Below are 25,638 nucleotides of genomic sequence, written 5' to 3'. Positions count from 1 at the left end.
GAACAGGGTTTTGAGCACTTGAGATAGAAAAGGAACCAATTTCTGACATTACCGAGTTTTTCACTGGCTTACAGAGCAACCTGGACAGACCTTAGAATCTTCAGTCTGGCGAAGGACCTAATTGAAGAAAAGACCTATGTGTGAAGTGTGTACATATTCAGACACACGTACACACTCGCAGAGCTCATTTCAATCACACATCAGAACAGGCCAGCGATCCACAGCACTCGCTATATATATACAGCCATGTCCTCATGCTAAAATAGGTTATTATTTATTGTTTGTATTTTGTTTGTTCAGGTTTCAGTTGTAGCCTTTCTCCAAAGGGCTCAAGGCAGTGTTGATACAACTTTAAGTATGGGGTAGCTAATGAAGGCACATGTGGGGAAACAAATACGTGAGATAGGGAAACGCAGCCAATAGGAAGGGGGCACAGGAAAGAAAGCAAACAGTGGATATTAGAAATCATAGCCAATGGGAGTTCCCGTCGTGGCGCAGTGGTTAACGAATCCGACTAGGAACCATGAGGTTGCGGGTTCAGTCCCTGCCCTTGCTCAGTGGGTTAACGATCCGGCGTTGCCGTGAGCTGTGGTGTAGGTTGCAGACGCGGCTCGGATCCCGCGTTGCTGTGGCTCTGGCGTAGGCCGGCGGCTACAGCTCCGATTCAACCCCTAGCCTGGGAACCTCCATATGCCGAGGGAGCGGCCCAAGAAATAGCAACAACAATAACAACAACAACAACAACAACAACAAAGAAATCATAGCCAATGGTATTGAGTCATGTCCTAAAGTCATTTGATGCTGAGCTTGTTTAGGCACAAGCCAGACTAAACTCATGTTGAAGCCAAGGCTTATAGCTCTTCTGAGCAGCCCCTGGCGTGATGGTTGGAGGGTTAGACATGGAGGCGCAGCGTTCAATATCCCAGCTCTTCCTTCTCATTGCTGATTCTTCCTTTGTCCCTATCCTGCAGGAAGCTCTGCTTCTGGAGGAGCAAGGGACAAGGAGGGCTTTGGTGTTTGTTTAATTCATTGACTATCTCCATGCTCTTGGTCCCCTTAAGATATTCTTGGATTTCATTTTATTTAGTTTTCCTGGAAGCCGGAACATGATACGTCATTCTTTCTGATTTGTGAGATCGCTCTGTTAGCCTGAGTGTATGTTCCAGAATGAAAGTACTGAGCTGCTAGTAAGGCAGCTTAAAAATTCTAACTTGCTTTACGTAGGTAGGTCAAGATTATTCCTGGACAGATTTTAAAGGAAAAATAGATTACATGGAAAATGATTTAACTTGGTGTAGCATGAAATATTTGTGTCCGCTAAAGATTTGTTATAATCCCGGTAAGGTAAGACAAAGAAATTTAGGGTAAGACAGATAAATTTAGGGTGCATCCCCACGTAATAATTCCTCTAAGGGCTTAGATTGACATATCTTCCGTCATAGATTTATCTCAAAAGTTGTCTCTAGTGACAGCTATTCTTTAGGACCTACTCTCTGGCACTACGGTGACATTTATCCCTTAAGATTGTAGTGTCACATACAGTAGCTCCACCTGGAGAACTGAGAAAACCCCAGCTTATCCTACCGACGGACAGCTTAACAAGGGTCAGCCCCCCTCAGGATGGATCACACTTGACAACTGTCCTGTCTGACATAGCCGGGAGAGACATCCCCATGGCCCAACATCGATGTCTCTAACCACTGGTTGAAGGCTGGCTGGCTTTTTTTTTTTTTTTTTTTGTCTTTTAGGGTCACACCTGCGGCATATGAAAGGAAGTTCCCAGGCTAGGGGTCCAATCAGAGCTGCAGCTGCCGGCTTACACCGCAGCCACAGCGACGCAGGATCTGAGCCACGTCTGTGACCTACACTGCAGCTCATGGTAGCGCTGGATCCTTAACTCACTGAGTGAGGCCAGGGGTCGAACCCACATCCTCATGGATCTTGGGTTCGTTACTGCTGAGCCACAATGGGAACTCCCAGGCTGGCTTATTCTTTAAGCAGATGGTATCCTATCAGTACCTGTGCCTGCCCCACCTGTGCTCAGTGGGCTCATTTCATTATACAGCGAGCACTTGGGGCCTCCCAGGCCAGTCCCGGCATATCCGTACCCTCCACAAATAAATATCACCGTGCCATGTCCTGTTTGCAATGTGATTCTGAAGGTAGAGGAAAGCCTCACTCCTCTTATGATCACTGCTGCATGCACCAGAACTCTCTGTCTGCTGGAAGGGTTTAGGAGATGGGTCCCTGAAAGCCTATAACTGCTTTTAAGAAGTTATTAATTCAACACAGCAGAGCTTCTATGTCCTTGAAGGATGATTGCTTCCTTCGGAGTAGGCACTTTGGTGGGTCGCAGACTGATTCCACTGCCGGGCCTCAGAGTATTTTTCTGCATCTTCTTGGGGAGAAACCTCAAGGGTGCATGGCCATTCCCGCAGTCTGCAAGCTCCTGGGGCTCCGCCCGTTGATCATCAGTGGTACAGACTGAGAATTACAGGGGGAAGAGCCGGAGAGGTTAGGAAACATGAGCCGGGTGATGGGTGCTTATTGGGAAGAGTGAGTGCAGTCTTTGGAAAGATACAGAGGGAGACGTTCATTCTGGTCTAGACATTGAGCGTGTGTTTCTGGCAGGTCATTTAACATCGTATTCTGTTGCCTTATTTGTAAGCTGGGGAGAGTGGTACCTATTCTACAGGGTTGTTGCGAAGCCATGTGCTGGCGCACAGGCACTGAATAACTGCTGGCGGGGGTTGATGCTACCACGTCGTGACAGTGTGGTCCAGTGGGCTGGGTCAACGTCCTCAGTAAAGGTGAAGATTTGTAGGCCCTTCTTCCCCTAAAGGGAAACTGGATTTGGGGGAAAATATCTATACGTCTTTTGGAACCAAATTGTTGGCTGAGGAGGCTGCCCAAGCAAGGTCATACCATTTGGGGTCCATGTGGGGTGACCGGATGAAACAGTGAGGCCATTTATTTCTTGCCACTGCTGTGGTGGCAAGTTCAATCCCTGGCCCAGGAATCTCCACATGCCGCGGGTGCAGCCAAAGGGCGGGGGGGAAGAGTCACTGATGGGACACAACGCGGTTTTGGCTGTGTACATGCTGGTTGATATTTATTGGTGACTTTGAAATCTACTGTTCCTTTCTAGTCACCCCTAGGAGAGCAGGTAAGGTCAGTGGAGAATTGATTGAAATAAGGCTGCTGGGCAGGACAAGGGCCCTGGCCTTTTCCTAATGAGGTGGATGGTTGGTCCTGTAGCAACACCAGGGTCACATCATCAGAACACCTCGACCGACACAGGTAGAACGTCCCTGAAACATTTTCGTCCAGGTTCTCTGACCCAGGAGAGTTCTTCCTGGTAGTCAGTGACTGGGCATCAAGAAAATGGACTCCAGGAGTTCCCGTCGTGGTGCAGCGGAAACAAATCCGACTAGGAACCATGAGGTTGTGGGTTCGATCCCTGGCCTTGCTCCGTGGGTTCAGGATCCGGTGTTACCGTGAGTTACAGGGTAGGTGGCAGAGGTGGCTCAGATCCCGCTCTGCTGTGGCTGTGGTGTAGGCTGGCAGCTATAGCTCTGATTCGACCCCTAGCCTGGGAACCTCCGTATGCCGCAGGTGTGGCCCTAAAAAGAAAAGGCAAAAAAAAAAAAAAAAAAAGGACTCTTGAGCATCAGAGTTTGGACAGGGACAGGTTTGTGCGGAAAGCCTCTTTCTTGGGAGCCTCCTGCCGGTGGTCCTGCTCTCTGACTCCTCTGGCCCCTTGTTGTTGAGACTGTTGTGGTTGGGGTGATAATTTTCTCCCCCGCAGGCTGCAGGAATCAGTCGGCAGGTGCCACTTCTTTGCTGCCACCAGCCCCCGTTCTTCCTCCAGGGTGTGGGGCTCCCTTGAAGGAACCTCAGCTCTGCGGTTCGGCCCTTTCCTTCTATAGGTAAGCAAGTACAGAGTATTGCTTGAGTTTCTCTGATGGTTTTTATGGGTAGATATCTGGCCCAACAGTTGGGAGTTAGCGAAAAGCACAGGGAGGCTAATTTCAAAGCTACATGGCAACCGTAAAAAGCCATAGAGTGTTATCGTGCCCAACTCTGGGGTCAGCCAGCCTGGGTTTGGATCTCCCCTCCAGTACGTGGTAGCTCTTGCTCTTCTCTGAGCCCCAGTTGCCGCATCTGCATGATGGAGTTAATACTTTCCACCTTAATGGATGGCTGAGAGCCCTCAGAGAGAGCATGGAGTAGAGAGTAGAGGACTCAGAACACAGGAAGCCCTCAGGCAATGGTAGCTATGATTGCCGCGGTTCAGTAAAATAAGCCCGTAAAAATGGTGGTTCCAGTTCTTTACTGGAAGATAGACGGAGCGAGGCCTGACATGACCTCCCTTCAGTGATGCAGTTTTTAACTCTTCAGGGAGACAGCTGCACCCATTCCCTCTCATGTTTATCTTTTTTTTCTTCACCCTTTTGCAAATCCATCAAAATCCTCATCCCTGGTCTTGCTTGGCACCAGTGGGGAACCTTTGGATCCACTGGCGATCAAGCGAGAGGTATTTGCATCTATGGGTTCATACTGGACTGGCCTTCCTGCCTTTAGTATCTTGTTTTATAGCAAGAGCTGGTTCAACAGTTCCTCCTCCAACTTCCTAACAGTGATTGACCCAGGTAATCTTTCTTTTTTTTTATATACATAATGATTTTTTTTTCCATTAGAGCTGGTTTTCAGTGTTCTGTCAATTTTCTACTGTACAGCATGGTGACCCAGTTACACATACATGTAGTAGACACTCTTTTTTCTCATAATATCATGCTCCATCATAAGGGACCACACGTACTTCCCATAGTTCACAGCTGTCAGGCAATCTTTCTATTTTACTTCCATTAGAAACCAGATGGGTCTCTTTGCAGGTCAAATCTAGCTGCCCAATACTCGAACGTTCTTTCTGTGGCCCTGGGGTTAACCCTTGTGGAAAAAGAGAGAGGCCATTAAAATCAGTCGTGATTTGCCAATTTCTCAAGCCAGTGAATTTTACTCCTCTACGTGAGTGTGGCTTTGATCCTTGGGTTTGTCACTTCTGTAAGGAAGTTTCATTTCCAGTGAAGGAACATGTGCTGGCTTTTGCGGCTCCAGTGTCACAGGGGCTTCCTACTATTTGCCCCCTCGTACTTTGATGTGTTTGTCACACAGATCCTAATCCACCTTGGTTTGAGCCACTCATTTGCCCATTTCGTCCACCTGCACCTTTGGGCCCAGCGAGTCCCTGTTTCATGAGCGCCGGAGTGAGCTGCCCTCCCCACCCCTAAGCTCAGGGTACACCAGCTTGGGGTCAGAGGGCGGTGGGTGGTCCTGTTACCCAAGAACTCAGGCTGAAAAGCTAATGACCAGAGCCATCCTAGAGGGGCCAGAAGGAGAGCTGTTGGACTAGCTTACGCCTTCTGAGGAGCCCGCATCGTCCTGCCCCAGGCCCTTGCCTGGGTTAAGCTCCTCGACACGTAGGCGGCCCTCGAGCAGATGTCCTGTCCTAGGAGCTCTGACGTGTCCTCTCTCATCTTCCGCCGGAAGACAGTGCTGTGTCTTCTCTCTGCATCTTCATTGCTTCATGGTTCCTGCCACAGAGCAGACTCGCCGTGCATGTTTATCGAATTCAGTAAATAAACCCACAAACATACTCGCAGGTAACAAACCCGAGTACCAGATCTGGCTTCCCCGTGGTCTGTCTCTGTGCCTCTGGACAGTTACATCCTCTGTGTTTTGCTTTCTCCTTCCACAAAATGGCAAAGTCAGCACCTCCCCTGCCTCCCTGAGGGTGGTTGTGAGCCTCCAAGAACAAAGGCATATGAAATATCTTTGAAAATTGCGAGGCACCCTCCATTTGCCAGGTGTTAATGTCCAAAAGTAGATCAGGGAGTTCCCGTCGTGGCGCAGTGGTTAACGCATCCGACTAGGAACCATGAAGTTTCAGGTTCGATCCCTGGCCTTGCTCAGTGGGTTAAGGATCCAGCGTTGCCATGAGCTGTGCTGTAAGCCGGCGGCTACAGCTCCGATTCGACCCCTAGCCTGGGAACCTCCATATGCCTCGGGTGCAGCCCTAGAAAAGGCAAAAAGACAAAAAAAAAAAAAAAGAAAAGTGGACCAGATATGGAGGGAACTTCTCCCCTAAACAGATGGAACTGTATGTTAGCTGCTTCACGCAGCATGACTAGGCTCTCTTTATAAGCACAGAGCTTTTAGCAGCTTCCCGAGTATCTCACTCTCTACACCTCTCCAGAAATAGTACTTCAAGCATTTTTTTTTCCTTCAGCAAATATACCTGTTCCCACAAATTCTATGATTTTTTTTTTTTTTGGCCGTATGCATGGCACGCACACGTTTCCAGGCCAGAGATCCAACCTGTGCCACAGCAGTGACAATGCCAGATCCTTAACCTGCAAAGCCATCAGGGAACTCCCTATGAGTTCTATTTTCAAACAAGTCAGTCTGTAGTGGTGAATAAACCAATCGGCCCTGCATAAGGAAATACGTCGAGGCATTGGTAGCATCGGTTTATTTTATTTATTTATTTGGGTCACACGTGCAGCATGTGGAAGTTATAGGCCAGGAATCAAACTCATGCCTCAGCCATGACAATGCCAGATCCTTAACCCACTGAGCCCCCAGGGAACTCAGAGCATCAGTTTAAATTAATGAAAAGTCTGAGTGACAGACTCTTTTAAAATAAACGCAGCTTTATTACTTTCAAACACATACAATAATAGGGCTGAGAAAGACAGCCTGCATCAAAGAATTGAAGCAAACAAATAAGAGTCCTTGATAATGAGGCTTTTGCTGGTGAATGTTCTGGAAAGACCATCCTCCTCAAATTGGCTAGTGTTCCCCTGGCAAAAGCCATTTATTTAAGAAACGTCCCCCCGCCCCATAGACTCGAAAAAAGTTGTATTAAAACCCCTTCCACATGGCTTCTGTATAGCCCAGCTTTTCCAAACCCCAGTGGATATGGCATTTAGCAGCAGTGCTCTGAGCTCTGGTTATAGCAAAAATGAATTCTGAACAGCAAACACCCTCTGGATGGTCGTCTGCTTGTTCCAGTTTGCCTGAGACTTTGAAATTTGGGCACAGAGAGCCCCACGTCCTGGCATCCCTCAGTGCCAGGCAAAGAGGGACCTCCTGGCACCTACGCCCCTAGGAGCTACTAAATCTGGGGAAAGGTACATTCATGGGAGGTTTCCCTTGCGGGAGCGGGGAACTGCCACTCTGCTGGGTTTTCTGCCTTCACTTTTTGTTGTTGTTGTTGCTATTTCTTGGGCCGCTCCCACGGCATATGGAGGTTCCCAGGCTAGGGGTCGAATCGGAGCTGTAGCCACCGGCCTACGCCAGAGCCACAGCAACGCGGGATCCGAGCCGCATCTGCAACCTACACCACAGCTCACGGCAACGCCGGATCGTTAACCCACTGAGCAAGGGCAGGGACCGAACCCGCAACCTCATGGTTCCTAGTCGGATTCGTTAACCACTGAGCCACAACGGGAACTCCTGCCTTCACTTTTTACCTTCTCCTACCTTTTCCTCCCAGAGGCACTCTGAGAACTTCTTTCTTCCTTTTGCCTCCCCGCTGCTCCACCCCAGATCCTTCTAAGTGAAGCTTCAGAAAGTAGGACTGAAACAGCAAAGGGGGTTAATGATACTAACAGCTAACATGGAGTTCCCATCATGGCTCAGTGGTTAGCGACTAGTAATCATGAGGTTGTGGGTTCATTCCCTGGCCTCGCTCAGTGGGTTAAGGATCCAGCGTTGCCCGTGAGCTGTGGTGTAGGTCACAGACGTGGCTCAGATCCCACGTGGCTGTGGCTGTGGTGTAGGCTGGCAGCTGCGGCTCCGATTCGACCCCTAGCCTGGGAACCTCCATAAGCCACGGGTGTGGCCCTAAAAAAATTAATAATAATAATAATAACTAATATTTCTCTGGTGCCTCCCATGTGCGCATGAAGTGAATTCTTATTTTGATCTGCACACAGTTCTCTCCTTTCACTGATGAGGTTAATTCACCTAACAAAAGCCATGGAACTAGTAGCAGAGCGGGGCTCCAAAGTCAGGCAGTCTGTGCTCCCTTCCCCCCTACACTGCCCTGCCTGTCAGATGCTTGGCTTCTCCCATCATGGGTTTAAAACCCTCCTACCTTCTTCCTGATCTTGACGGAAGCACTGACCTGAGCTTGCTCTCCTCTCTAATCCAGCAGATCCGGGATGGGCGTCCTGTCTGGATTTGCCCGAGATGGGGCTGCTAAACCCTGTCCTTTCATTGGACTTTTCTGGGTCCAGGACAAGTAAAGGAGCAGTGCCTTTCCTGCCTGGTGCACCAGGCTTCCCTGCTCCAGATCTTAAGGCTGGAAGGTGGCATCCCCTGGGAGAGAGAGTCCGTGACCTTCCCCTACCTCTGAGGCTAGCCCTCCAATCCACCCCTTCTTGCAGTGGCGCCTATAATAAAGCCATTGCCTGTGTGTCCCCTGTGGAGCTATGGAGCCCGTGCAAGAAGAGACCCTATGAGCCCGAGTCTGGGAGTCCAGCCTGGGTCCTAGCTCTCCCACGAACTGGTCTGTGTGACCTTGGCTGAGGCACTGCCCTTCATCCTTTGATCTATAAAATGAAGCCCTTAGACAAGAGGACCTTGAAAGCTCTTTGCAGCACGAAGAGGCCATGAGATGGCAAAGGATATTTGAGGAGGGGCGAGTCTGGAAGGAGGGGGTGCCCCAAAACCACCTTGATGACTTTGAACTTCCAGTTTTTTCCCTGACGGCTTCCCAGACAGGCCAAGGTGAAAGTGATTCCACAGGAGCCGCAAGGAAGCACCGTTCTCATTAGGACAGATCCGCCCAGGTATCTGGGGCCTACAGGGGAGTCGGGAGGCTGGGGTTTGAGAGGTTGTCAGAGTTCTCAGTTTCTGACATTGGAGAGTTTGGGGGGTGACATTCGCTGAATTAAACTTTAAGGAAAGTGTCTCCCCGCCCCCCGCCCCAGCACCACACAGCCCCAATGGGGCCTCTGAGCAAAAGAAATGGAATTCAGGTTGCGTTGCTCTAAATATGGTTTGCCACGAGCACTCAGAATGAAAAGGAGGAACCCTGTAACCACGGAGATACATCGGTGAAACAGAGAGACTCATCTAGAGGAGAGCCAGGGTACAGCATGGCTGAGAAAACCCGAGCTAGGGCGACCGTTCACACTTTCCCTCCGGGCTCGAGGGCTTGGCTGATTTTTGAGCCAGTTGTCCTTATGCGCATTGCAGCGAGCTTTTATTAAGTATTTGTGTAGCAGTTTATATTTTACCAAGTGCTTTAGAATCGCTTTTATTTGCCTTAGCCAAGTTTTCCTGGATGCCCATCTACCTTATAATCAAGAGGGTCACTTCTTGTTTGCTGAGCACCTCCCAGCGCGCCACCTCACACAATGGGCCCCTTGTTCCGGCGGGACGGCAGGTGCAAAGAGTCAAGGAGCTGAAGGCACCTGCGGCCGCTGGGGCGCACCGAGGGGGGGCGGGGCGGGTGACACTGCGCTTCACCTTTCCTTCCCTCTGTTATTCTTTGGTGTTCTTTTATTGCTGGCGGCTAGAGAGCAGCAGCGCCGGGCTGATAGGTATTGGCAACGGTAGGCTCGTTCCCCTGTGCACTCAGCTCTGTTCTGGCTCCTCTGGCCATGACCCCCATGGCCAAGGTCTTCCAGCAGGCCAGCGCTTGCCACCTCCGGGCTCTGACCGCAGCCTAGACTCTGGGGCTCTGCGGACGCCTTTGGGAGAAGGCAGAAGTCACAGTTCCATGTCTTCAGGCCAGACCTAACCCGGAGTCACCTTATTCTTGCTAGTTCCTTGTCCCTCCCATCAGCCACAGTGGTGCTCTTTGCCAGCGCACTGGGTGTCACGAGGTAGGACACTGTGTGTCCCTGGGTCCTACGTCAGTGGAGCTCTCAAGCACAAGTTTGCGAGGGAAGCCAACACAGTCCCTCAGTGAAGACTTCGTTTGGAGCAGAGTTGCCAAAACCAGGATGGGGTCCGGGAGGTCCCAATTGGAGAGAGTGGCCTAAAACACTGGAAAATTCAGTGTGTCCCGTGACCGGGGTTCTCTGGCTGAGCACAGGGCTACCTAGATGCTTAATAGCTAAGTGCTGAGTAGAGGGTATCTGCATTGTAGATGGCAGAGCCTTCCTCTGCCCCCAAGACTGAGAACCTGGAAACTTCACCATCAGAATTGAAACACTCTCCAGAGCTCCTGTCATGGTTCAGTGGTAATGTGCTTGATGTATCCATGAGGACACGGGTTTGATCCTTGGCCTCGCTTAGTGGGTTAAGGATCCAGCGTTGCCATGAGCTGCAGTGTAGCTCACAGACACAGCTCAGATCCCACTCTGCTATGGCTATGGTGTAGGCTGGCAGCTGTAGCTCTGATTCGACCCCTAGCCTGGGAACCTCCATATGCCGTGGGTGCAGCCCTAAAAAGACAAAAATAAGGAAGGAAGGAAGGAAGGAAGGAAGGAAGAAGGGAAGGAGGGAAGACTCTCGAAGTTATTGCCTTGACCACAGTAAGTATAACAGGTGTTTTCACTACAACAAAATCTCATTAAATCGGACCCAGAAGTGGGTCCACTCTCAGAAAAGGGTTTGTGATGCAAATTGACATTACCAGCAAGTGTGCATCTTGGGTAGGAGCCCAGTGATTGGTCCATGGGGATGGAGCAGGGGCTGGAAGGAGCGGCGCTTGGGCTATGGCCTCTCTCCTGTCTGGCTGGTCCCAGTGGGACGTGCCCCACTCCCTGAGTAATGACGTTCACTGGGGCACAGGGCAGGCATCCTGCCATCCCGAATGAGGCGTGCCTTTCCAGAGTGGTGCCATCTAGTGGGTGGGACACAGGGGCATGTTTTCCTGGCAGGGCCCAGACAAGAGGCAGGTGCTCCATCACTGACCCAAGATTCAGGGGAAGACCCCAGGGGAACAGGCTGACCAGAGCTGGGCTGAATAGGTCCGAGTCTCTGCCACCAAAGCTGAACTGTGGGTGAGGCCCTCAGTCTTTGTTCCATTCAATAGACCCTTATTGGCTGCCTCCTGTGTGCCAGGGCGGAGCTCAGGCCATACCACCTGCGACAGTGCTGGGGGCAAGAGAAAGTCGCGCCTGAACGTCGGCGGTTCACTCCCAAAGCACGAAATGCTGGCTTTGAGGAGCAAGGCTCCTTGCAGAGTCTGGGCCCTGATAGGCCAAGCACCTAAGCCATCCCCTTCCTACCTTTGTCACCATTGGCTCAGGGTCTAGGCAGGCCTTCTCCTGCACATTGAAGGTTTGGGGACCTACACATGCCTGCGGCTAAGACAAGACGCCCCAACAGTGGCAGGATGGCTGAGCTCTCTGTTAAAGGATTTCGGCGGCACCCATGCACGTGCAGTTTCTCCTTTGTTTGTACTCTTTGGCGGTTCATTAAATAAGGTTCAGGAGGCTGTCCAAAGCCACGTGTAGGAGGCTTTCCTCTGTGACACGCAAGGCGAGAAAGAAAATTCACAGGTCACATTCTTCCCTGACTCCGACTCGCCTCTCCCTCAAACCAGACTTGAGTCGGTGATGGTGACAGGTGGCTGTGGGTGGAGCCTTCATTGTGAAACTCCCTGCCTTAGGGGATGATGTTCGTGGGGGACCCTGCAAGGACCCGGGGCCAACAAAGCGGTGTCCCCAAGAGAAAGACTGGGGAGGGAGCGTGGGTGTTTTCAAGAGCCATCTCATGCATTGCTTGGGACAGTTACACAGAGTGGAGGCAGCGTATTTTCTGTCGCAGAGAGGAGGACTACGAAATGGGGGAGAAGGGAGCCGAACAAGCTGCTGCCACCCCAAGTGGATCCCTTGGGAAACTCGGCTGTCTGCCCTGGGCCACGGGTCAATGACCGGGTTCCTCCATGAACTAAAATGAATTTGGAAGCCTTTGAAGTCCTAACTGGGAAGTCCTCCGCCTCCGATGCCCAGTCCCCTGGAAGCTTTGTGGGAACATCACAGAGAGTTCTTTTCAGCCCGACCTACAGGCTGCTCACATGTCATTGCTCAGTCATACACCACAGAAAGCTCTGGAGCTTTTGGCCTTGTTCATGTGCCCTAATCCTAAACCATTTCTACCCCTGCTTCAACTGGTACTTTAGGACATGTTTAGACTGCAGAGATGCTTCCATTTCTTTTTTTTTTTTTTTCTCTCTCTATTTGTCTTTTTCAGGCTACACCCGTGGCATATGGAGGTTCCCAGGCAAGGGGTCGAATCAGACCTGCAGCCGCCGGCCTACACCACAGCCACAGCCACGCAGGATCTGAGCTGCATCTGCGACCTACACCACAGCAACGCCGCATCCTTAACCCACTGAGCGAGGCCAGGGATTGAACCCACATCTTCATGGATACGAGTCTGGTGCATTACCGCTGTGCCAAGAAGGGAACTCCCATGCTTCCATTTCTGAAGTTCCCTTGGTGCTTTGAAACTTGTCCTAACTATCCATTGCAAGGTTTAGTCATCCTCCCTCTGGAAACCCTTTTCCAAGCAACATTTCTTAAACACCTACTGTGTGTCCGGTGCTTTCACACAATGATAACACCCGGCCTCACATAGACCCTGTGGCATCTCAACTTCCCAACCTTCGTTCTGTCAGCTGAGCCTCACAGCCAGCACTGGTGGCAATAGCCCCATTTCACAGGTGAGGAAGCCCAAGCTCAGCAGGGGTTAGCTCCGTGTCAAAAGTCGCACAGTAGCAGCTTTTGAACGTGTCTTGACTCCGAGGCCAGCGCTCTCTCCACCGCACGATTCAGCCTTTCTAAAAGGCCGTGTGTCTCCGCTGTCTCCGCCAGCTGCGTCCTAGACGTTTACCTCGCACGAGGAATCACGGATCATTAGCTGGCCCATCAGTTACTTTCCCACAACATCCTCACGTGTTGAGGTGTGGGACCCGTTCTTCGGCCCCCTCCTCTTGGCTCTTCTCTGTGGGGGACGTTGCAGCGCCAGTCCTGTCCATCTGCAGCGATGCCAGGAATAAGGGGGGGCGGCTGCGGCCGGGTCTCTCTGGGGCTCAGCCGGCCCATCGGGAAGGGGAGAGCATTGGACTAAATGGTTTCAAGCATCCTCTCCAACTCAGATATTTGTGAGTTAAAATCCAACTTTAAAAAAAAAAACAAAAAACCTCGCTTAAAAACAGGTAAAGATCATTTCCTTTTGGGTTTAACTCCAGGGGGACAAGAAAACAGCCAGAAGGACTCAGTAAAGGAGTGTGGGGTGATGTAATAATAACTCGTCATCACACATTGTTCTCTATGACACCTCCACTTCCAATTACTGAGCCTTTTTTTTTTTTTTTTTTGTCTTTTTAGGGCCACACCTGCAGCATATAGCAATTCCCAAGCTAGGGGCTGAATCGGAGCTGTAGCTGGCAGCCTACACCACAGCCACAGCCACAGCCACAGCCACGTGGGATCCGAGCCGTGTCTGCCACCTACACCGCAGCTCACGGCAACACCGGATCCTCAACCCACTGAACGAGGCCAGGGATCGAACCTGCCTCCTCATGAGTACTAGCTGAATTCATTAACACAGAGCCTCAGCGGGAACTCCCATCCAATTATTGAGCTTTGAATTGCATGTTGCCTCCTGTTTTTACAAGGGTTAAACTGGATCAGGCCCCCTTCTTCCTCAGTGTGTACCCCTACAGGACACCCCTCAGAGAAGCCGTCATCGGCTGCGCCCGCCCTGGCTTAGTAGCGGCTGCCCATGGTCAGGGCTGGCAGCCGGGGAGGCAGAGTTCTCACCAGCGTTGCCACACGTCAGGCTCTGCGTGCGCTGCCGTTCTCCCAAGAATCGCTGTTGCTTCCTCATTTACTTTCCTCTCCTCACCTCCAGGCTCCTCTGCGGAGTTGGCTGCTTCAGACAAGTGACCCCCCATCTCAGGCCCTTTCTCTCCGCTGCCCCTTCTCTGCAGGGGGCTGCTCCCCAGAGCCACAGACTCTTCTCAAGCTTCTCTCACCATCTGGAAAGTATTCTTCGCCTCTCTAGGTTTAAATGACTTCTTGATTATGTTCCAAGACCAATCTCTCCTCACACTGAGGTTTGAAACGAAGCTAAAAACAGATTCTAATACAGTGATTCCCTTATCTAGCTAATGTCCACCAAATGAGATACAAACGGGCCTCTGAGTCTCTGGTTTCTTCTCCAGCTTTTGCTTCCTTTCTGTTGAAATCGATTTGTAATTTCTGAAAGGCTGTTGTGTGACAACAGAGGTACTTCTTAGCGTATGGTAGTCATATGTTTCTAGCACTGTCCTGGCTGGAATTTGCTCTGAAGGGGCACTGCTGTGCCAACAATTATAAACAGCATTTTTCTCTCTGTGGATAAATAAATGAGAACCAAATTGTTGCTATCTTTATGAACCATATTTACAGAACTTGGCTATTACCACCTTTGCTTTTATGTGTCTGTTCATTTATGGAAATTAAGGCTGCATCTTGGAAAAGGCGAACATTTTCTTGGGCCTCTTAATAAGCTGGGTTTTATGCCCTGGGTTCTAGTTTGCTTTTAAGGCTATTTATACTCTTCCAATTATCCCATTTTTCCACAGTGATTGTTGCAGCTGGACTACTTTCCAAGGAAACAGCCTGATAAGTCGCTCGGTTCGGGTTGAGGGCTACTTGCAATACTGACATCTATCCATAAGATGGCGCTCTGAGAATATGAGATCTGTAACATCTGCAGCCACTATAATCGCGGCAGCAGATGAAACTTCGGTGAAAACGAATATTCGGTCTGGTTGGAGGAGAGGGCGGTTGGTCCTTCTAAGACTTGTTTTCATGCTCTTGCCACCAATGTAATGCCTAGGAGAAGAAGGAAAGTGAATTTTCTAGCAACGTCTCTCTCCTAAGTCAGTACTAGCAATGTGCATTTAAGGAACCTTTTAAAGAAGGAATTTCTTATGGGAGTTATGATAATAATGTGCTCTTAGAAAAGCCCCTCTCTGGATCTGTGTCTTCAGCTCCACAATGAGTGGCTTGGTCAAGATGCTCTCTTAAGGGTGCTTCCATTTCGAATGGTCTTCATTTGAATCCGTTGATTTCCTTCCACTACACCCATGTCACCTCAGCCAGGACAGAAGCGGGAAGAAAAGATTGCCCATTTTACGCTTGTTTGACTCTATTCCTCTTCTACAAGTGCTCTCTTTGCTTCAACTGTCCCAAGACCAGCATGTCCAGATGCCCTGTTTTAATTAGGTTCCTTTTGCACAGTTTTCCCCTCGTTTCCCGCCCCCATCCCTGACCGATCTGCCTGAACAGAAGCAGGTTCACTTCACAGACCAGGCTTGCTTGGTATCAGGGCAGTGATTTTCAGGCTGAGCAGGGCCCAAGCTGGATGGGGGAAGGAGACACTATGTGTAAGGCTTAAAGGTGACACTTCTAACATGGCACATAAGACATCCAGTTAAAGCGAGTTTAGATTTCTCTCTATTCTTCTGCCTCTCCTGACCAGTATCCACTGCCAGAACCACGCCAAAGCTGTAGGAAAAAGCAGGGTTCTGGAGAGAAGACAATTAATCTAATTAGAAATGAGGGTTCCTAAGTAGATACCTCATCCTTAAAATCCCCATTCCGAACACTGGGGCAGTCTGGATGCGGAGAATTGTGGCTGCAGTGGCGCATCCTCATTCGAAGCCTGTCATGAACCATGGTACACCAGTGGCCCAGAGGGACTGAGCGGAAACGAAATGCTGGATTCATTCATTCACTCATGCAACTCTGCAGAGATATCCCCAGCTGAGTCCCTCTGGGCATGAAGCTCGGAGCTTGCACGTTTTGTGAAATTCCCTGGGGGCCCCTCACATATACTGTATTGCTTCAAGACAGCATTCATTTTGCTGTTGTCCTTAGAGATTTCAAATCACCTTTGGTGTTTGTCTAGTGCCGTGGTGATGGTGGGGGAGGAAAATTATTTATTTCTCTAAATGCAACATCTTATCTTTAAGAATGCAGATATTTCACAGAATAGCACTGCTCTCTGGGAGAAGCAGCTCCACACACAGGGCTCTCCCCAAGGGCTTTTTTTTTTTTTTTTTTGTCTTTTTTGAGGGCCATACCTTCAGCATATGGAGGTTCCCAGGCCAGGGGTCCAATTGGAGCTATAGCCACTGGCCTACACCACAGCCACAGCAACGCCAGATCTGAGCCACGTCTGTGATCTACACCACCGCTCACGGCCATGCCGGATCCTTAACCCACTGAGTGAAGCCAGGGATCGAACCCGAAACCTCATGGTTCCTAGTCAGGTTCGTTTCTGCTGTGCCACAACAGGAACTCCTCCCCAAGGGCTTTTAAAGGGCGAGCCCGGCAATCTGCTGAGTAGATAAAGAGAGCGGTTGTTGCCGCCACTGTTGCCAGCCTTATGAGCCATTGCAAGTAACTTGCTCCTCGTCCCCTACAATGGGGCAGTGTGGTATGGAAACGTCAGATATTTCATCAGCATGGATTATTTTTACGGAAGCGATGGTAGCAGAGCAGTTAAGAACAGAGGCAGCCGGACGTGGGCTCCGAGGTTCAAATTCCAGCTTTGTTATCGACTAGCTGCTGTGTGACCTTGGAAACGGTGGCTTCACTCCCCTGTGCCTCAGTGGTCTCATCTGCAAAAGGGTTGCAGTATTGTGTAGGGTTGTTAGGAGGATGAAGTGGGGTGATGCGTGTTTTGGTTTTCCTCAGTGCCTGGAACAGCACCTGGCACAGAGAAAGCGCTCAGGACGGACAGCCTAGGACTGTTATAAGCACCGTGAGGTGCTGTAGATAGATGGTACCAAAGAGACCTATCCAGGCCTCTGCCTTCAGAGAGCTCAGACTCTATGGGCTGGCAAATGGAACGCACAGAAAAGGAGCACCAGCCACTCTGGGTGGTACCCGCAATACATTCAGATGCAAGGGCAGCAGGTCAGGCTGGATCAGAGCGGTCTGGGGAGGCCCTCGATTCCCATCAGGAGAGGCATCTGCAGGGAAAGTGGGCCAGAATTTGGATGGCTTTTGTGCCTCTGTTGTCAGAGAGGCTACTTATAATCCTGCACATTCATAGTCGCATCCTTACCAAAATTCTGACTCTGAAGGAAGCAGGGTAGTGTCACCTCATTGAACGAGTCGAAAACACAGGCTGTGTGTAACCTGACAATGTAGAGCTGTGACTTGACGATGACCAGCTGAGGTGTGCAGGAATTCCGGGGCGACATTGTATGTATTGCCCCAAATATGTGTGCTCCTAAGAAGTCACCTTTAAGCGGAGGCTCTAGTGATGGCTGGCATCACTCTTATTGATAAGAAGGATCTCCCAGAGGCCCCATTTCTTCTTTTCCTTTTGTTTTGTTGTTGTTGTTGTTCCATTTTGTTTTCTCATCTGCCTTAAAAAGCAACTACTATCTCAAGTTGCACTCCTTAAAAGTTACATGATTTTAAAGATTTTTACATGCAAAAGGTAGAGAAGGACATAAAAGAAAAAAGTCAAACTTCCCCAATATCTCATTCACTGAAAGTAACTGCTTTTACCATTCTTTTATGGATTCCCCCTAAAAATTGTCTGTGTGTATTTGAACACATACGGAAGTAAAACACCTGCAGACCCACTTTCACAGCGATAGACTCGCACTGCACATTCTTAACCACTGCTTGTATTTGTTACAATATATCTTGAAGTCGGCTCCATATCAACACATATAAGTTCCCTGGTGGCTCACTGGGTTAAGGATCTGGGGTTGTCAGGGTGGTGGTTTGGGTCACTGCCATGGCGTGGGTTCAGTCCCTGGCCCGGGAATTTCCTCATGCCACAGGTGCAGCCAAAAAGTCAAACAAACCAGGAGTTCCCATCGTGGCTCAGTGGAAACGAATCTGGCTCATATCCATGAGGACACAGGTTCAATCCCTGGCCTTGCTCAGTGGGCTAAGGATCCAGTGTTGCCATGAGCTATGGTGTAGGTCATAGATGTGGCTTAGATCTGGTGTTGCTGTGGCTGTGGCATAGGCTGGTGGCTACAGCTCTGATTCGACCCCTAGCCTGGGAACCTCCATGTGCCATGGGGGCACCTAAAAAGACAAAAAAAAAAGAAAAAAGAAAAAGCCCCACCACATATAGATCTATTTTGTCCTTTTCGTGTCTGCATAGTACTCCATTCTAACACTCATGGCTTTTAAGGTACTGGTCTACGTTTTGTCTGGCTGAGGAGAAGCGGATAGAGGTGAGAAACAGAACATGATCTTGGGGGTTGGGGGTAGAGGTATCGAGACACCTAAAGGGATATGACAAGAACACAGAGATTTAAAATAGTGCCACCATTTTTTGGCAGCTATAGACATCGGTCAAACCAGTACTTTTGGTTACTGTTTTGTGGAGTAAATAAAATAATGTTTTAGGTCTGAGCCATTGGCCAGCTCTTCCCAACACCCCTGTAACCAGAAACCATGCTTAATTTACTAACGTCTTTTGAGGATTTAAATAGCTCATGGATAGAGCAGAACAGTGGATGCAATTTCGACTTTCAAAACCTTTGGCAAGTTTTTCAACCGAAGGCTGTTTTTAAAAATTGGAGTCACGTTGGGATTGGGGAACAGTGTTTAGTTCTGGCTGCTCATCCATGGCTTGGAGATAAGAAACAAAAATAAAATAGAGCTAAAGGGGCACTTTTCTGAATGGCAGAAAATAAGACAGCAGGGCTAAAAGAGATCAGCTACAGGACAAATTTGATTTAATATTATAAATGATTTGGAAGAGGGAGTACAGGGCAAAATCACTAAGTTGGCAGATATCTTTACACTATTCCAATGAGGATAGTAAACTTTAGGAAGATACTTGTTGTGTAGGAGTGGGCATAAAAGTGGCCAGCAGGCTTCGAGATGAATCCGTCTCTAGGGACATATGCCTCATGTTCATTTCAGAAGATTTAGAATGAGTCTTACTGCTTTACCTGTGCTAGGGGCTCTGCTTCAGGCATCAGTAGGTGTAAAGAAAAAGAAGATGGGGTCGGTGGTTTCATCGAGAGGGAGATGATGGCGGGGAGTTCCCCTCGTGGCGCAGTGGTTAACGAATCCGACTAGGAACCATGAGGTTGCGGGTTTGGTCCCTGCCCTTGCTCAGTGGATTAAGGATCCGGCGTGGCCATGAGCTGTGGTGTAGGTCGCAGACGTGGCTCGGATCCTGCGTTGCTGTGGCTCTGGCATGGACTGGCGGCTACAGCTCCGATTGGACCCCTAGCCTGGGAATCTCCATATGCCACAGGAGCGGCCCAAGAAATAGCAAAAAAAAAAAAAAAAAAGACAAAAAAAAAAGAAGAAAGAAACTAAAACTGTTGCTTAGATTTCTTTAATACAGCCCCCAAGGGCAGTTGTATTTGGCAGTTGGTGATCTGTGTATTCACTAACTTTTTTTTTTTTTTTTATCCCGCACAGCCACAGCAACTCGGGATCCCAGTCGAGTCTGTGACCCACACCACAGCTCACAGCAACACCAGATCGTTAACCCACTGAGCAAGGGCAGGGATGGAACCCGCAACCTCATGGTTCCTAGTCGGATTCCTTAACCACTGTGCCACGACGGGAACTCTGCATTCACTAACTTTTAAAGTTAAGTAAGCTGAGGCATCCCTGCTGTGGCCAAGTGAGCTAAGAATCCAACTTCAGTGACTCTGGTCACTGCAGAGGTGTGGGTTCCATCCTCTGCCCCGTACGGTGGGTTAAAGGATCTGGTGTTGCAGCAGCTGCCGCGTAGGTCGCAGCTGTGGCTTGGATTCAATCCCTGGCCCGGAAAATTCCATGTGCCGTGGGTGTGGCCATACAAACAAATGAATAAATAAAGTTAGGTAAGCTGAAAATGTTCGGTGACCATTTGAGAAGACATGCAATCAAATGTTCTCTTCACCGTAGCTCCAAAAAATTTTACTTCTCCAAGGATGACTTTTAATTCGAAAAGTCAGACCTTGATTTCCCGACCCCCCTCTGTTACCTTGCATGGTAGCATCAAAGCGTGTCCTTAGTATTGGCAGATGCATCATCTCCTGCAAGGGAACATCTAACAGAATCAGATCGATAGCTTCTGAAGTTGCGAATTTTTCAGTAATGAAGAGATAATGAAGTCTGCCCTCTGACCTCACAGTGTCGCTGAGAAGTTCAAATGAGTCGAGTGATAGGAAACCGCTTTGTAAAACTCTGGGCAAAAATACAGTCGTGTTGATTATTCATTGCATGTCATGATTTGGGATTCTAAATACAAATTGATTAAATTCTAGGAATGTATCCTTTATAGATATTCATGCAGATGTACAAAGATGGGTATATAAGGATGTTCTTTGTAGCATTGTTTATATTAGCAAAATATTAGAAATATCCCAATGGTTTATCAGTAAATTCATTTAGATACATAAATTAAGATATAGCCATACAGGGAATTAAGAAAAAGGCAGTTATTTATGTTCTGACATGGAAATATACCCAAGATAGACATTAAGTGAACGAGAATGCAAATCGGTATGACTAGTATTATTCCAATTTCAGTTAAAATTACAAGTTAGCATATGCATAGGAAAACCCCTAGAAGAACAGATATAACAAATTGTTAACCATGGTTCTCTTTTGGAAGGATAGGGTGATTTAAGAACTTTGGCTTTATACTTTTTTAATTTCTGTGTTTTTGTTTGTTTACAATGAGCACTATTATTTTTGTAATTAAAAAGGAGTAAAGTAAATATGAGTTTGCCCCCAAATCCAACTACCCTACTGTAATTTTTACATGTATAAAGTGAGGGCGCAAGACCTGTGCGGTTTCCCATTCCTTTAAGAAAATAGTCCCTTCTCAGGATGAGGAAAAAGTCAAAACGAGATCAAAAAGGTTTTCCCCGTTCGGTAACAGTGTTCTGATCTTTCTACATGATGAAAGATGAAGGAAGAAATGAAAAGACACCACTTCCTTAGTGAATTACTGTCCCGGTCCCGGTGGAGAGCCCCACACTGAAAGGCAGAATTGCCCAGGATTGTAAATATTCCCCATTCCTGCGCTGGTGAGGTTGGCCGTAGATGCCTGAAACTTCAATCTTGAAACGAAAGCCTATGGCTTATCCTGGGGGAGCACATTCAAACCTTCCCTTGAGCTGGGGTTCTGTCTTCTGGTGAAGAACACAGATGGAAGCTCCAGGCATACCTGATGCTGCAAATGGCTTGGGAAGGCGTCCTGAAAAGCAGCCCAGCTCCCAGCCCTGCAAGGAATGGTGGGAGGAGGAAGTGGAGGAGGAGGAAGAGAGAAAGAACGTGCAAGAGACGTTCTCCTTGGAAGGAGTGGAAAGCGCACCCAGATCCTTCCTGTGTGCTTCCCTGGCCAAGAGCCATCGCCCTTCTCACTCCGCATGCTCCCGGGGGATCCACACTAGCCTGAGAGCACAAGGAGGGCACAGACCTCGTCTGTTTTGTTCATTGTCGTGTCCCCAACGCCAAGGGGAAAAAAGGAGTTGAATTAATACTCGTTGACCTGTAGATGGCATGTCCTCCACTGCTCTAGACGCAATCTGGAGTGGTCCATCTTTGCGCCTTGCGGTCGTTCCCCGGGCTGGTGCCATATACAGTCAAGTCGCACTTTGCTGGCAACTCTCTTGTGACAAACCTTTTCTTTACTTTCGTGTTTGCAGGTACAGCCAAAAGGCAGCCAGGAATGGAATGAAAAACCAGTTCAACCTCCATGAGCTGAAAATGAAGGGCCCTGAGCCAGTGGTCAGTCAAATTATTGACAAACTGAAGCACATTAACCAGGTATGTGTATATCCCACAAAAATGGAAATGGCGAAGAAGTGAAATGAATGGTGCCTAGTGTTCCAGCTGCATTTGTGCTTTTTGAGAGAGCGCCACTGCTCATTTTCCTCCGCGATTCTCTCTGCTAAAGAGGACGTCTGACCCTTGTTTTTTACCCTACTTTGAAATGGTAAAGAAACAATTGTAACATCAGAGAAAGCTTGGAAGACAGAAGGAAAAGTCTTTCTCCCAATCCCGCTGGTTTCCCCTGGTTTCATTTTTAGACGTTCTCTTTTAATATTTGTTCTGAAAAACCATATTTACACAAACTGTTTACATAATTAGAAGCATACGATTGATTTCTGGTTGTTACAATGAATACTACATTGGAGACAGTTTTCATCTTGTCACAAATCTTCATATTAATCATTTTTGTGGCCACATAAGATTCCTTTAAGTATTAGTTATTATTAATCAATCTGCTATTGGAGTTCCCTGGTGGCTCAGTGGGTTAAGGATCGAGCATTTTCACTGCTGTGGTACTTGTTCTGACCCGGGAACTTCTGCATAGAGCTTTTTTTGGCCCACGGCATATGGAATTCCTGGGCCAGGGATCAGATCTAAGCTGCAGTTGTGACCCACACCACGGGTAAGGCAATGCCGGCTCCTTTAACCCACTGTGCTGGACCGGGGATCAAACCTGTGTCCTGGTGCTCCAGAGACACCGCCAGTCCCATTGCACCACAGAGGAAACTCCTGTTTCAAGTTTTTAGCATTATAAAGAAAGCTACCTCTTGTGCATAGCGCTACCTCTTGATCTTAGATCATTGTCTTAAAATACTGGCATTATCAGGTTAAAAGATAGGCACATTTGAATGCAGGTTTCCCAACTGCTTTCCGATGGGGATGTATCAGCTTTCACTGCCAGCAGCAGGACACAGAGGACCAGCCTCACTGCACCCTTGCCAACTTCTGACTCACTGCCATGCACAGAAACACCCACAGATTCCCTTGACCTGTACACAGAGTTTTTCTTCTCAGAAGGAGTTTAGTAACTTAGACGCAAATAGAAGTTAGTGGTACCATCTGCTTGTGATTGCTTTGTGGCCACAATCAAAAAAAAAAAATGCCATCAAAAATGCTACCATATACCAGAGTGACAGTGTTCCTACCCCATGATCCTTCTATTTGTAGCCTAGGAAGAACTTGATGAAACTCAAGTCCTTATGCAAGGACAGAGGTTTCTGTATGATGACAGGCACGATTTTGTTTTTTAATTTGAAGTTTAGCAGTGAAATTTTTGTGGTTCGTAGCAAATGTTTGGAAGGGCTTTCAAATAGTGATGTATTTCACTGCCGGTGGTGTCGTGAAAGTATTTACTACACATTTTTGCGCGTGAGCCCTCCAGTGCCTAATAAAGCGCTCTGCCCTCTGCAGGCACTTAAGGAGTCACTGCTGCTGCAGAGCACATGATAGAGGCAGCATTTGCGTAACGCAGCCTCCTTCTGGTGAACGCACAACCTCACTAAGTTTATAAAGCTTGGTTAGGAGTTCCCGTCCCAACGAGGATCCATGAGGACGCGGGTTCGATCCCTGGCCCCGCTCTGTGGGTCAAAGGATCTGGTGTTGCCGTGGGCTGTGGTGCAGGTCGCAGACATGGCTCAGATCCTGCGTGGCTGTGGCTGTGGCTGTGGCTGTGGTGTAGGCCGGCAACTGTAGCTCTGATTGGACCCCTAGCCTGGAAACTTCCATATGCTATGGGTGCGGCCCTAAAAAAACCAAAAATTTAAAAAAATAATAAAGCCTGGTTAGATATCATAGGATTATTTCAAAACATATCTCTGAAGAGTTCAGAGCCCAGTGTAAACCACTCCCTACTGAAGTGGTGTGCTTGAGCTGGGGACAGTGGCAGTGTATGACCTCTGAATTACTTCCAAATTATCTCAAACCAAATGTGTCTGGGCTGGGTGGCTCCACTCAGCCGGTTAGACCCAAGCACTGGTGAGGCCAAAATCTCCGGGGCCATCACTGTGCCCGTAAGTGTTGAATAATAGAAGAATATTGTCAACTCATCTCTTTGGTCAACAGACGTTAAGAAAGACACACTGTGTTCACAGCCAGGGGCCAGGGAGTTTGAGGATTCAAAAGAAGACTAACCTTCTGTTTTCACAGCTTCCTTGGAGGGGAAGCACAGCATGGAAAGTGCTTAATTGCAAATACAAGGCCGCCTATCATGAAGAGCCTGGGAGTGATGCTGCTGTCAGCTCTGGGTGCTTTGCTTAGGCCTAAGGTGGGCTAGGCTAGCATGAGAAGGGTTTCGTGAGAGATCAGAGAGAGACCTGAGGATGGATCCCCACCCCGGCAAGGGGGCAAAGCTGCATGAGACGGGGGCTTCCATATGATCCGGCAGTCACTCAAAGGATTTATAGCACGGCCCTTTGGTGAAGACTTCGGATGCCTGATATTCATCGTAAGGGAGGCCATTAGTACAGTGAAAAGAATGTGGACTTTGGATCCAGATGACTCTAACTTCAGCTGCAGGTCTTAGTAGATGTATAACCTTGGGCAAATCATTCAACCTCTCTGAGCTTTAGTTTTCTGGTCTCTAGTATAGAGAGTTATCAAAAACTCCCTTGCAAGGTTATGGTGAGGATGGGGAATTATATCTGTGTGTCTCCATATATGGTCCCATTATATGAGATGTGTATATATCATTATATGTTTTACATATGTACACCAGTGTACATACTAGCATTGCATGACACAGTTAAGATAATTATTATATTTAGGACTTTCTCTATAGGTAGGACTTGAGTGAGTTTGAAAGAGAGCAGTATTCCTGGAGTTCCCGTCGTGGCTCAGTGGTTAACGAATCTGACTAGGAACCATGAGGTTGCAGGTTCGATCCCTGGCCTTGCTCTGTTGGTTAAGGATCCGGCATTGCCATGAGCTGTGATGTACGTTGCAGACGCAGACGCGGCTCAGATCTGGCGTTGCTGTGACTGTGGCGTAGGCCGGTGGCTACAACTCTGATTTGACCCCTAGCCTGGGAACCTCCATATGCCTTGGGTGCAACCCAACAAAAAGACCAAAAAAAAAAAAAAAGAGAGAGAGAGAGCAGTATTCCAATACCTTTTGCTGATCTAATTCTGCCCCCCCAAATCTTGAGTGGATCAAAGATGCATCTAGTCTTTTCTCTCCCATATTGTTTCCTCCTTTCTCTTTGCATTAACTTCCAGCCACCAAAGCTGAAGCCACTTCATAGGTAGGGAGGTGTATGTCGTCAGTGGCCATTACAATTACTTTTTCCTGCCTCTGCCATGGACATATGTGTGAATATTTTTGGTTCCCTTACACATACCATTGACCAACTAGTTTATTCTCATTGATAGACCAGTTTTACCTGTTTAAGATGAGCTGTTAAAATTGGTTGGGCTGCAAACATCCACACTGATTTTTTTTTTTTTTCTCAGCTGTGTCGCTTTACATGGCCAAAACATATCTTCTTTCTGATCTTCAATAAAATTCATATTTTAGCCATGATTCAATCTGAAACTGAGACACTTTAGGGAAGTCATAAACAAGGATATTATCATGATGATGATATTGATGGGATAATGACCGCGTGTTATATTTATATAGCATTTAACCATATTTCAAAGTGCTTTTATGCCTGGAAGCCCCACTGCTTCTATTGAAAAAAAATACCCACCCCGGAACAGTAGAAGGTATAGCACTGTCACAGAATCATCTTTTCAAGAACCAATTGTTACTCTTGGATATGATTTCATCCCCACTGCCTCCTGGGAAGTAAGTGATAATGTTTGTCCTTTTTTTATAGCTAGGGAAACCAAGGCAGAAAGTCTTAAAGGCT

General features: G+C 48.3%; 1 protein-coding gene across 1 annotated transcript in view; it reads left to right on the top strand.

Annotated features, from left to right (window-relative positions):
• Positions 1-25,638, top strand: part of GPC3 (glypican 3) — a 438,366-nt gene that overhangs the window by 306,163 nt on the left and 106,565 nt on the right. Inside the window, exon 6 of the mRNA XM_047765314.1 lies at positions 21,665-21,785. Coding sequence (XP_047621270.1) covers positions 21,665-21,785 — 121 coding nt within the window. The remainder of the gene's footprint in view (positions 1-21,664; positions 21,786-25,638) is intronic.

The sequence above is a fragment of the Phacochoerus africanus genome, chromosome X (assembly GCF_016906955.1).
Source record: "Phacochoerus africanus isolate WHEZ1 chromosome X, ROS_Pafr_v1, whole genome shotgun sequence".
Lineage (NCBI taxonomy): Eukaryota > Metazoa > Chordata > Mammalia > Artiodactyla > Suidae > Phacochoerus > Phacochoerus africanus.
The sequence above is the reverse complement of the archived record's forward strand: the minus strand, read 5'-3'. Positions and strand labels throughout refer to the sequence as shown.